At 30.0% G+C, this 18,510-nt stretch overlaps 1 protein-coding gene across 3 annotated transcripts; it reads right to left on the reverse strand.

Annotated features, from left to right (window-relative positions):
• Positions 1-8,515: 8,515 nt before the first annotated feature.
• Positions 8,516-11,129, reverse strand: LOC129882794 (heat stress transcription factor A-6b-like). 3 transcript variants are annotated; one of them, XM_055957243.1, is made up of 4 exons: positions 10,634-11,129; positions 9,459-10,183; positions 9,172-9,236; positions 8,516-9,078 (listed from the first exon to the last, which is right to left on the reverse strand). In XM_055957243.1, exons 1-4 carry the CDS (start codon positions 10,904-10,906, stop codon positions 9,071-9,073), a joined length of 1,071 nt encoding a protein of 356 aa, XP_055813218.1. In that variant the 5' UTR covers positions 10,907-11,129; the 3' UTR covers positions 8,516-9,070. The 3 variants fall into 3 exon arrangements, with proteins under 3 accessions (XP_055813218.1, XP_055813219.1, XP_055813216.1); XM_055957244.1 differs by having other exon boundaries at positions 8,516-9,083; XM_055957241.1 differs by having other exon boundaries at positions 9,070-9,236.
• Positions 11,130-18,510: the final 7,381 nt, after the last annotated feature.

Raw genomic sequence — 18,510 nt, forward strand, 5'->3', positions numbered from 1 at the left:
TACCCTATTTCATCATAATAAAGATCATGTTTTATCACATGATATATTCCCAAACATTCAACCACATGAGGGGTGATGAAGTTAGTATAATAATAGCCATTCAATATAAGAGAGAAACCGGTATACCCACAAACATTCACACTTGCTTCAAGAAGTCGCCTCATCGGGTCAATGGTACCATGAAACATTGAGTTTCCTTATAATGTCTTGTACCTTTTTAGCGGTGTCTTTTAAGATCACATGATACACCATTAGTACCTATTTAATACACTCAATCAAACAATCAACAAATTAGGTTAGTAAAGCTCACAATCACTCAAGAATGTGTACCTTTGTTTGCCTCACAAATTACTTTGGCCAATGTTTGTATCCTGTTTAGACCGAAGAGTTGCAATGATCCAATCTCTACTTGAGGTCAAGAATGGATTCTTGTTAACTCGAGAAAGAACACATAAAATCTAAGTAATGAGAGCCAAGAACTTTCAATGCAAAATAAGCAAGAAAGTTGAAGAAAAAAAATGGGACAAAACAATCAGCTCAAGAACTAAGTAACAAGAAGTAGAAGGAATTACTTGTTGTTAATTAGTTGTAAGAATCAAATAAATGAGATGAACAACAATTTAACAACTAATTAAATCAATAATTATATGTTAAGTAGTTGAGAAATCGAAAGAGAATAAGTGTAGAAGAAAAACTGGAAAGTTTCGACACTTAGAAAAATTTTGAAGCCTTAAAGAAATTCATCACTTGAAAGAGTTTGATGGGATAATTTGATGATTAAAACTAGTTAACAAGTAATTAAAGATGTTAATTAATTGTTAAATAGTTGAGAATCGAAGAAAAAAGAGTGTAGAAAAAAAATCATGAAGTTTGGACACTTAAAAAAGTTTTTAGATCCAAAATACCTCCCATACTTAGAATATTTTTGGCCTCTTAAGACAAAAATCTGCACATTGGAGTCTCTGAATTTGGCTCCGCGTGCTGACTTGGCGTATCTGGACAAGTGGCAGTCAATTGCTGATGTGGTGCATGCCTGGTTACTGATGTTGGCAGTCAACGGTTGACTTTGACCGTTGACTGTTGATGTGGCTGATGGAAAATGAAATGAGATGATTTTATACAAGTTTTAAATATTTATTTTGCAACTAATGTTTACTTTTCATATGTGTAGGGCTGCAAATTCAAGTGTTGAACATGATTATTGAAAAAGGCCAACAAAGACGCTTAAAAATAAAAAAATAACCTTTGGCAAGTGTTGGTCGTCCGCGCGATCAAGAGCCCAGCGGCGTGCCCGCATGAAGCACAAGACCCTCACTGGTCCTCCGCACGTTGGTTGCACGCTCAAATGCCCAGTGGCGCGCCCGTTGGCGTGGAAGAGTGAAAGCAATTAAAATAACGGTATTATTGGAATTTTGTGGGGGACCCTATGCTATATGATGTTGTAACTTGCCCAAAACCAGGGGTATCAAGAAAAAAGGAAGAAAAAGATAGGTTACGAAGGAGAGAAGGTAAATGTGGTGCACTACTCGAATTCAAAATGGAAGTTGGGATTCAGAGTTTGGTTGCTATGTCTTCTTTTTCATCTTTGTTCTTAGTAAATTTATTCTCCTCCATGGAGTAGTTTCTTAGAGGGTATTTGACAAACATGATGTATTGATGAGTATGTTGAGATTTTGATCGGCGTTTTTATGATTGAACTTGTTATGGGAGTTTGAATTAAATTGTAGCATAGTTTTGTGGATTGAATCAATATATATCTCTTTAAGTAATCGAAAGAGCTTGTTGATAGTTATTGATTGAATCCTAGGAAAAATAGTCAAAAGACGTTACTTCCTTAAGAATAATCCATAACACGTTCTTTCTTAATTAGAACACTAGGTTATAATTAGTTTATTCTTTAACTTGGAATTTTTTCGGAAGAGAAATCTGAATCTTAATGATACTAATCAACTATTGAATTCGATAGAATCGATAAAACTTTAGAGGTGATCAATGAACGTGGTCAATTCTCAACTATCATTATGCACTTATTTTGTCTTGTACCTTATCTTTTAGTATTGATATTAAATTTGGTAGTTATCAATTATTTTTAAATTATCATTTAGTCTACAAACGTAGTTCATAATCACAACCAACTCTCTTCTTTTGATCACCTGAATAATAGTTAGCAAGATTTGATTAAATTATTATTTGTATCAACCCCTGTCGAGATGATCTTTATACTATATTATCTTTGACTAGCGAAGCGCTAAACTTACATTGTGTTTGTGCTCGTCAGTGGCCAGTCCACGTGGATTTTATTTTTTTTGAAATTCAATTTTTTTTTTGAATTTCGACTATTCTTTTTTTAAAAAAATTTCCACTGGTGGACCCACAAACACTTTAACTAACTTTGACTTGAAAAATATTGGATTAAATGTACCTTTTGGTCTTCTTCTTATTTAAGAACACTTGAAGGTCTTCAAGAACACACAGCAAATTTCAACACTCTCAAATCAACTCGGAATTGGCTCAAAATTTAGGATTAGTTTTCCCTTAACATAGAGAACAAACTTCAATGATTATTAACCTCCAATTCCTCCTCAATAAAAAGACTCACTTTCAAAATTTAAAAAGTTTCAAAAAGCTCAAAACTCTTCAATGACAACTTCATTTCTACAACTCCAAATTGAATGAAATTTGAAATCTAGACTCAAAAAACACTAGGGAACAAGCATCTAGTGTCAAAAACAACAAATGAAACACAAAATATTTTCAGATTTTTTTGGATTTGTTTTCGGAAGATTTTTTTTTTTGCAAACCAAGAGTAAATTTGTAGAAACAAATCTAAAACTAGGCTCTGATATCAATTGATGCAATATTGAATGCGGAAGAATAAAAAAACAAGACAAACAAAAGACAAATGGATAAAAGCAAGACACAAGTAAGAAAATCAAAAGCAGCCAAAGGGTATACTAAACCCTAAGACCTTAATTGATTGATCCAAAATCAAGCACCTATACTATTAGAAAAACCTCAAGGGAATTAGATTCCCAAGCAACCCTTATTTCTAAGCTTAAACACAATTAAAGGCTTCAACAAGCACTCAAAACTCTCAAAGAGTATTTAGTTTTCATGTTCATCAAAATCTACCTTCCAAAATAATAAGAAACTACTACTTATGCTAGGAAAGAAAAAAAAGACATTGGCTATTATAATTTTACCCTTAATGAAGTAAGGGTCTTGTTTGGTTGTCTTCCTTTGGGATGAATTCACAAAAAATCATCATGTAGTATGTCTAACTTGTGATTTCTCCTTCTTTTCTTCTTTCTTTCTTGTACTTTCATTTTAGCTTGTTCTCAATCTTCAAGCCTTCATTCCAAATTCTTTCCAAGCTTCTAAAGTATTAACTTGATGTATAACACTTGCACAATTTATCTTGGCTTGGTATGCGTGCATCATGCCCTGTACTCAACAAAGAAAGAACAAGTGCAGTTTCATTGCACATAACAGTGGGTACTGGTACGATCACGCGGCCAGCCTTGTAATTGCAACATACACAAGTAACTACAACAAAGTAAAGACAAACATATATGAAAGCACATTATCACTTATCATTTCATAAACAATATATAGTTTTACAGTGTTAATCTCAAATACAATAGTCAATAATGGTCCTCTCATTGAACTCATACCCAAACTGTTAGTTTATGCGAGATTGGTACCCGATCCTATATGTGTCGGAGTGATACCTGATTCAATATGTATCGGCGTGGTACCCGATCCAATTATGTGTCGGCATACCATCTGATCCAATATGTGCCCGCATTGTACCCAATCTAACAACCACAATCACAATCACAGTCAACAATGAATAGCTCACAAACTTGCATAATCAAGTATCTAATTCATTGCATATAATTGATCACAATATTCATTTCATTAAGTTCATTACCTTTTTCCCTAGTCACATACATGCACGCAATAATGTCAATTGTAGTTAACAGGCACATATAACACAGACAGAAAATAAACTATCACCTACCTCGAAACCAAGCCTTGGAAACTCTAAAGAGCAGGAGCTTTCCCTTTCTGAAGTCGCTCGGCTTGTTCTTGGTCTAAAAATAATAAGAAATCTTAACCCTTGGTCACTTTCATGATCCTCTCCCTCCACCTAGGGTTTTTCCCATCATTAAACTCAGGCCAAGAACTCTTCCCTAAAATATTCACCATGGATTCTAGGTTTTAAAAATCAAAAAATAAGCTAGGGGAGTGATTAATTACCTTTAACACGGAAATTAGTGGAAAACTGAAGGAGGATCACCCTAGGGTTCGGATTTTGAGGAAAATTAATTGTAAATTTGTAGGAATTTTTTGTTTCTGTGTAAAGGTAATGTCCTTTTTTGTATGTGATTTTGAAGTGGTAGAAAAAAAAGGGATATTTTTGATTTTCCACATGGTGTCCGAAACTCGTGGAGCCCTGACTAAATTTGAATCGTGCATCGCAGGGCCCATTCGTGATTGGCACTCCCAACATAATTTGTTTCCCATACTTAGAGCTTGATCTCGAGACCTGTGGTTAATAGTGAAACAGTTCCACCACTGCACCACAAACCATGTTGGTGGGGATAGTATAGTTATATCATACTATGTATTCCAATTTTCAAAAGAGAGTGCAACTTTAATTTGTTGCGAATCTTAAGGCTCATATGCTTCATTGACTTAACTTGCATCCAATTTAGGGGTACGAATGACAAATTTATAGACGCCGGATATAAATAGCCGCATAGTATAATAGAGGTTAAAATTAGCTAGTAAACAAAACTTCAGGGGTATTTTTGATCTTTCTCCCTTCTTTTAAATCATACTAAAAGAACCAATAGAGAATACATCAGACATTCACATAGTTTACGATTGCAAATAATTCAAAAAAATTAAGTTCAAAAGAGTAATACGACCATAACACCTTGTTTGGATGGTTGTTATCCTGTTCTATTGTATTATAGTATTAGTTTAAATACAATATTTATTTTGATTGTTACCTAAATTTTATTGTATCATATCGTTTAAATCCATTGTTAGGTAACTACGAAAAGTCTCATTTTGTTTAACGGCCAATTTTGTATGATCACATCATTACCTTAATATTTTCTTCTTATTTTATCTTTATTTATTATTTAATAATTCCCCTTTACCCTAACTTTTTATAGTATCTCTACTATGTACCCTACTTTTCTTGTTAATTTATCATTCAAATTATTGATGTGTGACATTGTGTAATGAAGAATAACAATACAATTTATCCAAACATTGTATTCATTAAAATAATACAATATGGTACAATACAGTACAATATGATATAATATGATACATTATGAAACAATATCTAATAACCATCCAAAGAAAGTGTAAGGGGGTGTTTGAATTGATTTTTTAAAGTAACTTATAGGCTAAAAGCCATAAGTTGAAAAGGCTCAATTTTTGATTTTGCCTTTTTTATCAGCCTAAAAAAACGTATTTAAAAGCATTTTTTGTGTTTCGACAACACCTCCAAAAATAAAAAAGAACTTATAAATCAAAAACTATTTAAAATAAATCAATTCAAACACCATTAAGATAGTATACGTTTGTAACCGACAATTTTGTCATAATTCAATGGATTGTCATACCTTCTCCATATTTCTTTTTACAACAATATATTAATATAGTAAACTGGTTTAGAAAAATAGTAGGAAAGTAAAAGGAACAGTAAAACAAAAAAAAAACGTGATGAATGCTCTTGTGGTAACTTTTTCAATATGCCAAAAGTGGACCTAAAGAGAAGAAGTACATCCTTGACCATACCAATCAATTGAATTAATTAGGGACCCTCCACATTAGGAAATAAACACGATAAGACATGTAAATTGATATACTAATTTGGAGATTTTCCAAACCATAGTTCTATAGGGTGAAAATCATTTTTTTCGTCAAAGTTTGCTTTAAAAATTAAATTTCCTTTCATCTTTCAACAATAATCATCTTCCCCTTATATCCTACGTAATATTTATTTTGCCCTTAATTTTCTATCTTCCATCACATATTTATACAAATAAAAATAATAAGTATTATAATAGCTTTTAAATATATTTCAAAAATAATACAAAAATATTAATAAAAATAAAGATATATCCTATAAAAAAATTAAAAGATTATCTATTTATAATATAAGTAATTTTTTATTTTTGTAATTTAAAAACTACTTCATTATTGACAAACGAAAATCGTTTATCTATTCAAACATTTAAGAATAAGAGAGAATTGAAACATGCATTTATATACATATACATATTAAATGCATGTAGTATTAAAATAATAATCATAAATAATAACATAAATATTAATGACAATCTGATAAAAAAAATTATTCTACTTATAATTTTAATGTACTTAAATAAAAATCTATAAATACTTAGATTAAGAAAGATAAATAGTATTCATTAGATTTTTGATTATTATTATTAAAATTTTCAGTTTTTACTCTATGCATTTATTTCATTATAGAACGTCAATAATTTATATATTCATTTAGGATTTTTTTACTTTAGTTTTTTCGAATAGAAAAAATATTTTTTATTTTTTAATAGAAAATTTGTTACCTAGAATAAAAAATAAAAATTCATGATTTTAAAGAAGTAAAAAAAAAGACAAAGGTTGATAATACAAATGGTCAAATAGGCATTTTAAAAAAATAATTAGAATAAAGGGGGGAAGATGATTATTGTTGAAAGTCAAGGGGGAGGAGGGGTGAGTTTGATTTTTAAAGCAAATTCGAGGGGGGAAATGAGTTTCACCCTAGTTGTATACCTCTTCTCTTCTTTCATTCCTTCACTTTCTTAAAACAAAAAATGCATTCGATGTCAGACTTTATTATTCATTTTTTGTTTAATTAATTTAAATTTGTGTCACGAAGTTTCACTCTAAGGTAAATCACTTCTTATTTTTTCTAGAAATAATTTCATTCTTATGACTCGAATTCGACATCTTTAGTTGACATAATGAAAGGGTCATGTATGATGAATCTTGAATGGGATCCAATTGAATCATCTTAATCGAAATTATAATTATATTTTAGTGTAATGCTTTTAAATTTCCATAATAGAATTTCAGTTTCAATGGAGGAAAATTACTTGTCATTCATTGATTATTAACAATATTTCAAAAATAACCGGATCAAGATATGAATTTCAAATTAAGTTTTGAATTAGCGAATACAATCAAAGGAGTGGCAATGTCAATATGCAAAAAAGGAAGAGATCCATCGAGTGACATAGACAAATAAAACTTTTGCACATAAGATTTTTTTCCCAGCATCAATTAAGTTAATATTATTGCATCTAGAGTCACTATAACATTAAAACATTTATATGAAATGTCGATTATAATTATTCATATTTATAATTACCACAAAATCTTTAATTTGTTGTAGTGATATATGAATTCTAGCATTTATGATTTCTTCATTAACTAGACTAGGATAATGATTGATCTCTTGTACTGCGAAGCTACTTTAAAATTCCAACCTACTTGCATCCCCCCCACATCATGTCTTGTTTCCTACGTGGGGGAGATTAATTATTGAGGGAAATGTGATTTTTCCATAAAAATAATAATCAAGAAGCAACACGTTTTCAAATATGAGACAATGAAAACCATTAGGTTCCAAATCCTAAATTAACCTTTGCTTTGGCCGTCTCATTCAGCTATGTGAAGAATCAATTGTAGTCCACACCTATTCTTTCCTGCACTATACATATTGTACGGCAAGTTGAAAACTTGACACAAACAAGGAAATTTCTAGTAGGCTAGCTAAATACAAAGTGGAATACTTACAAAAAATATATATAGTTTTATGATTATTTTTTTTTTACAAAAGGTCTTCGTTTTTATACATAACAGATATAAAAAAAGACATTTTGTTGGATTTTAAAAAAAGGTGTAAATGAAAAATGAATAGGTGTTTTCCCATGTAGACACCAAGAGAAAGGGTGCAATTTGAATAACACATTTTCATGTTGAATAGGTTGTGACTTTTCAGGAAAAAAAACAATAGCATATGTTCACACCATCCTTTATTGGCTATAAATACATGTCTGCTTCCTCAAATTTATACTTGTAAAAGTTCTAAAATTTTCTCTTCTTTTCCGTAATATTTCTTGCAATTGTAAAGTAAGTTCTAAATGTGATTAAATTGTGTTTCGAGATCGTTGTACATTGGGATTGAATGCTCCGCTGCACCGGTGCAATTGATTCTGGGAGAAAATAATCTTATACTTCGGATACTAATAGGGAATTAAGTTTCTTAAGGATACACTGTTAATTTAGTGAACTCGGATATAATCCGTTTCATCTCTATTTCTAGTTTATTTTATTTAAAGTTCAGTATTTTTATTTCGAATACAAAAAAAAACATATTTTATTTTATTTTATTTTGTAAGACAGAGCCAACCAAAAGAAGCAGATTTTTTTATGGAACATGGACATGATTCATTTCTCACAAATAGAGACAAGGACACAAAATGGCAAACAAATTAAATCTTTGTCAGCAAAGTAATTACAAACCGCCACTTGTGGTATAATCTTGCTTCTGGAGTAACTGGGATTTGTATTTGTAATCTATGTCTTCATCATAAAGACAACAATCTAAAAACCACACAAGCAGGGACATTTCAATATGACTTAAAGATCAATATATGTTATCACCTAGGTTGCACGGACTCTTTACTTTCGATGCCACACCCACGTTGAATTCTTCAAAAATAGTGTATTTTTGAAGAATCCAACACACACCCATTTGACATTTTTAAATTGTGGAAGCAACATAGGTTATCATTCAAAAAATGAGAATTTACAATAACCTTCAAAGACCATAGACTTGATCAAATTCTGCATAACCTATGCCTGCATTTGGACCCAGAGAAAAACAATAATAAGAGGCAGAGATGTACCAAAAGCTAAGCACTGAAAGGAAACCAATAACTGAAAAATATAAAAAGTAACCAGAAAGGCAGAAACACCAAGAAGGGATTTTCAGACTTGACTCTTGAGTCCTTCATGAATCTATCCTGTCAATAAAATTAAAATACAGTTTACACGAAAGGCCTAAAGTTACACTGAAAGAAACTGGAATATTTGTTCCAAAAGGAAAACTACCAACGATTAGCTGGTCGATCCATATAGCTGCTTTCTTCATTCGTCGTTGAACACTTGAGAACTCACTACACAGAATGAAGACACATAAGTTAACTGCTGGTGGTAGTAGTAGTCATAACACAATGTAGGTCCATACAGGATTTGATATGAACTAGTTTGGATGTTAACGGTCCAGCTGATGAATGAGTTCTAACATCCAGCTGATGAATGAGTTCTAACATCCAGCTGATGAATGAGTTCTACTAGTTTAAGGCTTTTATTAAGGGCTCGAATCCAATAACCCTAACCTCTCTGCCAAGACATTTACGTCTTCCTCTTCACCGTCTTCATTTCCAGACACGTCCTCATCGTTAAATAGCTCTTCCCAAAACCCCTCATCGAGTTCTTTATCCGTGTATTGTTCGAGCCCTTCTATCTGTTGAACCCTTCTTGCTCTACCAAATCCCTGCATTTCTAATGCAAGTGCTTCAAGTTCAGACACTTGGAATCCATTAGCCTCTCCGAATTCCAAAGGTTCTGATTTGATGAGATGGCTAGATCCTCCAACATGTAATGTACTACTAACCCCTTGATGATCAATAGGTCGTCGCCTTTTTTTAGTTATATCCTCTTCAATTTCTTTTCTCTTCCCTTTTTGCTGGATTAATTGCTGGATAAACTCAGGATTTTGCATAGCTCTTGCTAAGAAATTCATCATTTGTTGTTGCTTCTTCTCTGTTCTTTGTAACCTTAGCTCCAAAGATCGAAGGTAAGCTCGAGTATTCTGTTGGTTCTGTCTAAGCTTCACTAGCTCCATCATCAGAATTTTCTTTTCACGCTTCAATCGATCAACTTCTCCATCAAATCCAAATCTTTCCAATTCGACACAAGAACCGATAGCTTGTTCTGTAGGAGGCAGAGGTTGAGAATTAGGCGTTTTTCGCCTCTTGATGTTCCTTAGAAGATACTTATTTCCCTTTAGAAATGCCTCGTTTGCAAATTCCCATCTCTCTGGATCAATCTTTCTAAATCCCTGCAACAATCAAATTCCATCTACAGCTCAGTATCACCTTCCAATTTTTCCAAGATCCAATTCTTGAGACTAGTGCATTTTTTCTTTTTCTTTTTTTTTTTTTGGTCCGCACGATAAATATTTTAATAGGTTATACCAACCAGCTGAACTTGAAGGAGTCATCAGAAGAATATCCAGATCAGAGTAGGCCTTTTTTGATAATCTTAATTCGTCTGAAATTAATAAAAATACAATTCTAAAAAGGTAAGTTGCATCCATATATCATTACATCAAGACTAAAGTGGGATTTTTATTTTATATTTTTTTGAGATTCTCCTTCCTACTAATAGCCTTGTTCACTTGTTTGTTCACAAAGATTTAGCAATCAGGAGCTGTTAAGAAAAGAAAAAACAAATTTCCCACTTGCAAATGTATTAGAGGAGTAAATTGATTTTTGACAAATATACTTACATAAGTATTTAGCTGTCTGACAAAACTAGAGAAATTGTTATGTTTGAAGAATCTTGGAAGTAGTGTGGTGGAGAAAGCATGAGGATCCCAGACCACAAAGCTTTGACCTCCTCTGTTCCAAGAAACAACATGATCTATTGATGAATCATCCACCATTTCATATGTCTTTGTAAGGAATGGTGGTGGACCAATGTCATGAAGCCCCTCCATAGGCTGTGGTGTAGAACTTGACCTCGGGTACTCCTCTTTCACAGGATACAATTGATTCATCATCAAAAAAAGGGGAAAAAGATTGTATTTTTAGGAAGAAAAAGAAGAAAGACACTTTGGATTTTGGATTTTGGAAATGGAAAGTTTCTCCTTTGGGAAGGTAGTTTATGCCGTTAAGCAGTTGAGTTATTTAAGTGTATAAATTGCTTTGGACACCATGGATAAAGAAGCTTTGGAAGTAAGTGCTAAAAGGCTATTAATAGAAAGAAGAATCAGCAATTCCACCTCTTCACTTGCTAAGAAATAATTAAAGAAAAAAAAAAGATAGTACTAATAAAAAATTGTTTTGGTGGAAGGTTCTAGACTTCTAGACATTTGGGGTGTGAGCATCTTCCTCATAAACAATAGTATTTTATTTAATAATTTAATTTGATACGATATTTAAAAAATATGAGAAGATTTTACAGTATTCCAAAATTATTTTCAAAATAAATTACTGTTACTACTAAATAGAGATTACACTTTTATTTATTTTTCATCAAATAAGTGAAATTCAACATGAATAAAATATTAAACATGTTATTTTTTATAAAACTGATTTAAAAAAATATATCACGCAATATATATAATCCAATTTTTTTAATAATGAGTAGTTTCGAAATTGGAAGGATGAGGAGAAGGTTCTTTATAAGAAAGTTCTGGAACTTAGGTATGGTTGAGGTATGGTTTGGGTTCACAGGAATTGCAAGTAGTGGTTTTGGTTTTTGAAGGAGCAGTTTGGAGCAATTTAATTGGTGGGATTGTGACTCCCTATTATTGGTTGACATCATTAAAAATATGAAAATGGAAAAATATCCTGCAAAAGGTGATGGAGATTATATTCTTCTAATATCCGCAATTTTCGGGGTGACTTGCACAAAGTTGATGATTTGCAGCAAAATCTTGTTAAATTGTTCACAAGTTATATTGAATAGAGTATACTTTTAGTGTTGGCTCAGAGATGATCTCAGAATGAATATTTTTGTCTCATTAATACTACAAATTACAACTTTAAACCTAAAAAGAAATGCTTTCAATAATTATTGTAAATTCGAATTATTCTACTTATAATATTAATAAATTTTGAATAAAAATTTATAAATATATAACTTAGAAGATTATTAGAGTGACAAATTCAGAATTTTCATCAAGTGAATTCAAAATATTAAAAAAAAGGTTAAATTTTAATAGCCAATTAGCTTCAAACTCGAGACCCTTGGAAAAATTTAAACCCGCTTCATTCCTGGGCTAATGTTATACTTATTTAAGTGGAGTCAAAATTTAATATATAGCTATAAATTTTCAAAAAATGATCAAATATACATATATATATACAGTGTTATTTTCTTACGAAGTGGTTCATATGAACTCTATTGACCCTCTCTGGGTCCACCCCTGAGAAGATATAATATAAGAAGATATTATATAGTTGAAGGATTGAAAATTTTAAGGATAAAATAAATATTGAATAAGATAGGGGGTGATTATTTTTAAAAGAAAAAAAGCTCAAATATGCCATCAAATTTTGAGAAAAGACTCATTTATGTCATCTGTTAAAAGTATGGTTCATTTATGTCATTGCCGTTTCAGAAAGGCTCATCTATGCCATTATTTTTTAACTTCGATTTTGCAAAACCACCTAAACAACTTTTAACAATTTTCTATTGGAGTTTTGAATCAAATGTATTTTTTTGTTTCTTCTTCTTCAAGAACACATGAAGAACACCAAAAATTCAAATTTCCAACTTCTTCAATTTTTCATGAAATCACCTCAAATTTCAATAGTAGCATCCCTCCGAGCTAGATATCAAAACTCAATATCTTTTAAGCTTGAATTCAACTTAATCCAAAAGACACACTTAAATATTTTTTAAAGTTTCAAAACTTTAACCTCCTTTAATAATGAATTTTTTGCCACAATTCCAAATTACTTAAAATTTTGAATGTAGTCTCAAACAACACTATTTTAATTCACTATATTTATGTTCAAAATTCCAAATGCTTTTGAAGTTGGAAAATTTAAACCTTCTGAGATTTTCATGTAAATTTCATTATCGAGTTAACCATAAAAGTAAGTTGTAACTACATCATTTAAATGTATTTCAAGATTTTTATGTAAAGCTAAGCTGATGAGATATCAAAAAATTATTCCATCCATAACAGGTGAATATGTTTCTTCATAGTTGACCCCGAATTTTTGAGAGAATCCTTGTGCAACAAGGCTTGCCTTGTATCTTACAATTTTATTTCTCTTATTTCGTTTTCGCACAAAAATCTATTTAGAGCCAATTGGTTTTACACCTTCAGGGTTTGGACTACAGGTTCAAAAATCTCACGTTTAACAAGTGAGTCTAATGCTAATTGAATTGCCTTTTGACATTATGTCAATCACATCTACTTCGACATTCTTCGAAGGATTTAGGCTTAAGACTTTCACTATCTTGCATGAGGTTAAGTGCAACATTATATGCAAAAGCATTATCCATCGTGATTTTTGATCGATCTAAATTTATCTCATCATCGGTAAAACTTATTAAAAGTTTTTCATTCACTTGAGTCTGGGTTCACTGATTTCTTCAGGAATATCAGGATGACTTATTCGATCATGCCATAGCACAAATATATTTAGATCAATAAACTTCTGGTTTACGATTAAATGTGCTTTAATTGCACTAATTTCTGCATAATATAGGGTAGACGACAAAGTTAGTAATTTTTTCAAGATATATTTCTGACCTGAGTCACTCTTAGTTATACCAAGGTATTTAGTATTCATTTCATTTAGTGTCTCAACATGATATCCATTTCTGTGGATATCTTTAAAACTTAACAAGTTTTTTGGGGATTTAGAAAAGAATAGTGCATCTTCTATAACAATCTTTGTCCCCTTAGGCAGAAATATAGTAGCTCTTCCGGAGCCTTCAATCATTTTCTAATTAACAGAAATTGTAATAACATTTATTTTTCTTCTAAGCAAGTAGGAAAAATATTTTTCGTCTTTAAAAATGGCATGAGTCCTTTCAGTATCAATTATACAAATATCCTCGTGATTGATTATTGATTCAAACAAAATTTGAGACATATCTATATTTTTCTTCAAAAAAAAATAAGGTAAACGTTATAATCAAAACATGGCTCATTATACAATTTTATTTATTTACATGAATTAGAAAAATATAAACATATTATTTAGTACAGACAAATAAAAAGAAAATCATTTAAATATTATCAGGGTTATCAATATTCATATTTTCTTTTGGAAAATTAAATAAATCAACTATATCCAAATATATAGGCTCAATATTATCTTCAGAGATAAATTTTGTCTCTGGATTATTTTCTGTCCTCTTCAAGGATGTCTGATATAGCTGAACCAGACGTTTTGATGACCGGTAGGGCCGTGACCAGTGCCCCATACTTCCACATCTATGACATATACTTTCTGAATTTTTCTTTGGTATAGCTTCTTGCTTTACACTCTTCTTTTTATATTACTGATCATTTTTTGATGTCAGCCGAGCATCATGATTATAATTTCTTCTTTGACCACGATCACGACTGGGGCTATAACCTCTTTCTCATTGGTTATAGTTTATCTGATTCACTTCAGGGAGTGACAAAGAATCAATGGGCCGACTATCATGATTTTTTATTAACAGTTCATTATGGCGTTCAACAATAAGAAGGTGAGAAAGTAATTCATAATATTTTTTTAAAATCCTTTTCGCGATATTGCTACTGCAGGAGCATATTCGAGGGTGAAAATGTGGAATATGTTTTTTCAAGTTTGTCTTGCTTAGTGATTTCTTCTCCGCATAAATTTAACTGTGCTATAATTCTAAACAAGGCAGAATTATATTCAGTTATATTTTTAAAATCCATTAATATCAGATTGAGCCAATCATGAAGTGCATGTGGAAGGATGACCAACTTCAGATGGTCATAACTTTCTTTTAGATTCTTCCACAGTTTAAGGATAATGTGAGGTACTGTAATTTTAAGCACTCGACAAGATGGTGGCGAAAAAATATCATGACTTTGGCACGGTCTTGACTAGATGCCATATTTTTATCTTTGATGGTGTCTGTCAGACCCATCGATTCTAGGTGTATTTCGACATCTAGTGTCCATGATGAATAGCCTTTTTACACATATATCAAGAGCAACAAATTCAAGTTTAGAAATATTCGACATTTTAAGAAAATAAAATTTTTACCCTTTTGTTACCTTTTAAAATTGCTCATAAGAAGGTATTATAAAACAAACTAAACTTAGCAAATTAATAAGAAGGAGAAATAGTAAGAGAAAGAGAGAGAGTTGAGAGAATTTAGTGTTGGTGTGTTTTTGTATTGCAGCGGTGCCTTTTTATAGGCAAATATTTTGAAGAAACAAAACAGCGAGCTACAATGCGAAACGCGTGAGTCTGCAGTGAAAATACTATTCATTACAGTGAAAGTGGATCTCATGGACATCCACTTTTTGACTTCTTTTTGCAACAATACACAAAATTTAATTCTTCAATTAGTTGATTAATTGTATAACTAAGACTATAAGACCAATTACCATATAGTATTTAAATAAAATTTCATATCAAAATATTTGTAAATTGTGAAGATTTTATATCTTTCTTTGTCAAAGTGGTTTAAAGTCATATGTATTTCTAAATTAAATTAAGACTATTCATCTAAAGTCTTAAATGTCTAATTCAAGAGGAGACACAAAATATAGAATCTGTCCCAAAAAAGTTTTAAAATATGTGATACATAAATCAGCATTTAAAGAGTTAATTCTAGTACATGTAAATAAATAGTTTAGATACATGCATGTAACAAGTTTTTTTAATAGTTCAAGCTAAATTTTTCAATTTCAAGATATTTATTATTTACATTTTTATATATTAATGTCAAATGAATAATTTAATTCTTGATCCCATAAGAATCTTCTGATGAATATTTTAATATTTCAACTTTTAATTAATTTAAAGGCTTTCTATATATATATATATATAGTCGAATGTCAATGCATCCGATCTGTTTGCTTTTCAACAACGGCTTAATTTTGAAATACATAAAATAGATGTTTTATTTGAATATATAAAAATAAATATTTTATTTTTAATATAACGGATAAATAAAAACAGATAAAAGGAGTATCAAAAAAAGGCACCGAGGACAACTGGCAACATTGTAGTATTAAAATATATTTGTTGATTCCTTTGCATTTTTATTATTATCTTTTCGTCGTTCACTGCGTGGCAAAGTTGGAATCCATTATCGTTATTATTAAAATTTGCCGGGTTACAGTGGGTTTAAAATATATTAAAATTTTATTCTGATATCATCTACGCACAAATGCATAATATATTAACCAAAACATTCAGGACATGTTTGATCATAAAAAATATTTTTTAAAATTTAAAAATCAGTATTTGATTATAAAAAAATTTAAATTTAATTTTTATTTAATATAATGTTTAAATCTATTTTAATTTAAAAATATTTACAATAAATTAATTCAAACAAATATATATAATCAAACATAAACATTATTTTAAATATTTTTTTATAAAAAATATAGTTATCCTCATAAATTTTAAATAACATATTAAAATTTATAATCAAACACTTGCTTAAACCATCTCTCATGACCCCAGAAGTAAAATGGTGCCTACTTTGTCCCACTCAGAACATACAGCTAGTATTATATATACTGTACGAATGTTGGAATATAATACTAATAATAGTATAAGATGAATTAAATAACATTTTAAAAAAAGGATAACTAGACGGTGTAGATAAACACCAACTATAGTAGGACCGAAGAACAAAGTATGATTATTTACTAATATATATATTAATAGTTTGTACATTGTTGTTCTAGTATGTTCTTGAGTTTTCCAGACGTTATAGTTTTTAATTATTTTTTTTTTCATTTATCTATCTTTTAATTAAAAGAATAGTTATTTTAATAATATATAGTGGAGAATAAAGGATTGATGACTCAACCAGCCAACTGCTAAAATGCTTTACTTGTTATAAGGAGAGCTTCCCCAAATGTCAAGTGCTAACTGCCAAATATATATTTCGGCTCCTCGATTTGTGTAACCTAAAGGGTAAAAGCTAGCCATCGCTGGCGAGATATTTAGGACTCGTTTGGTGTGAAGAATAATATTAAATAGTTTTGAGATTAAATTATAATTTTATTTAATTTATTATTTAGTTGGTAAGTTTAGAATAATTTATCCTATAATTAATATTTAGTATCGGATAAGTTATTCTTTTTCTTGGTGGTATAGTAATATTGAAAATAATTTATCTCTGGATAAAGTAGATAAATGACAAAAATATCCCATTAAACCTTTTTTATACGTCATTTTTCACATTCATAAAGAATATTTTTATAAACAAATAATTTATTTTTAAAATTTATATAATGCATATTATTTTGAATGTAACAAACCAAAAACTCAATAAGAAATAATCTTATCACAACTTATCCCATAATAACTAATTTCATCATAACTAATTTCATCATTGTTGACACCCAATTTTGGCTCTCTGTACTCAAAATTAACGTCTTCAGGCTACTTGATCGTTAAAGAACACAAAATATAATATTTTGTTTTACACATTTTTTTAGTTTTAATTTTATTTTTTTTATTTATAATTATCCTTATTTTTAGCATTTTCATGAATTTGTTTTCTCATTTTTTTAAATAATTTATGAATAAACATTCTTAGTTTCGTAAATAATAGGATTCTTATCCATGTTGACATCGATCCTCCACAATGCAAATTAATCATCGAGCTTCTCCAATTTTAAACAATTTGAAATAATTAATCTTTTAAAAATCCAAAAAAATAATATTTTAAATACTTTAAAATAACTTTGTCATTTTATAATTTTTTAATGATATATATAGTTATATATAATTATTTATATAATTTATTACTTTTTATCATTATTCAAAAATAATCTCAAAAAGATTTTATTTTAATTAATTATTTCGTAAATTAGTGTTGACATCCAATTTTAACCGACCTATAACCCATTTTTCGATTGCTATTTAATTAAATGTGTATTCTTTAAATTTTTATTTATTGTATGTTTGAGCTTACATTTGGTATAATATTTAAAATTTTATTATTGTTATTATTATATAAATAATATTATTATTTACTTCATTGGTTATTAATTTAGAATATTGATTCCAATCATCCATCTCCTTTTGACTAATCCTACATAAATTAAAAGGAAGACAATCTTGTTTTTTTTTTCTTTCTTCTTTCAAAAGAAGACTAACACATACTACTCTCTCTATTATCTTCTCTTTTCCTCCCTCACAAACACACCACTCTCTCCATTCTCTTCTCTTTTTCTTCCTAAAAATACACCACTTTCTCCATTATCTTCTCTTTTTCTTCCTCAAAAAGTCTCAAAAGAAGCTTGTCCTTTCATCTAGAACAAAGCAACTCCTCCCTTGTGTTAAGTAAATCAAATTCGATTTTTTGAAACTGCATAGCTGCTAGTAATTTTGACGTATCTCATTGTATAGATCTTTGTTTTTAGTAAATAAATATGTTTTGGAAAGATGAAACACGTACCTACAATTTTTATGTTTATGTTGA

Source organism: Solanum dulcamara, chromosome 3, assembly GCF_947179165.1.
Source record: "Solanum dulcamara chromosome 3, daSolDulc1.2, whole genome shotgun sequence".
Taxonomy (NCBI): domain Eukaryota; kingdom Viridiplantae; phylum Streptophyta; class Magnoliopsida; order Solanales; family Solanaceae; genus Solanum; species Solanum dulcamara.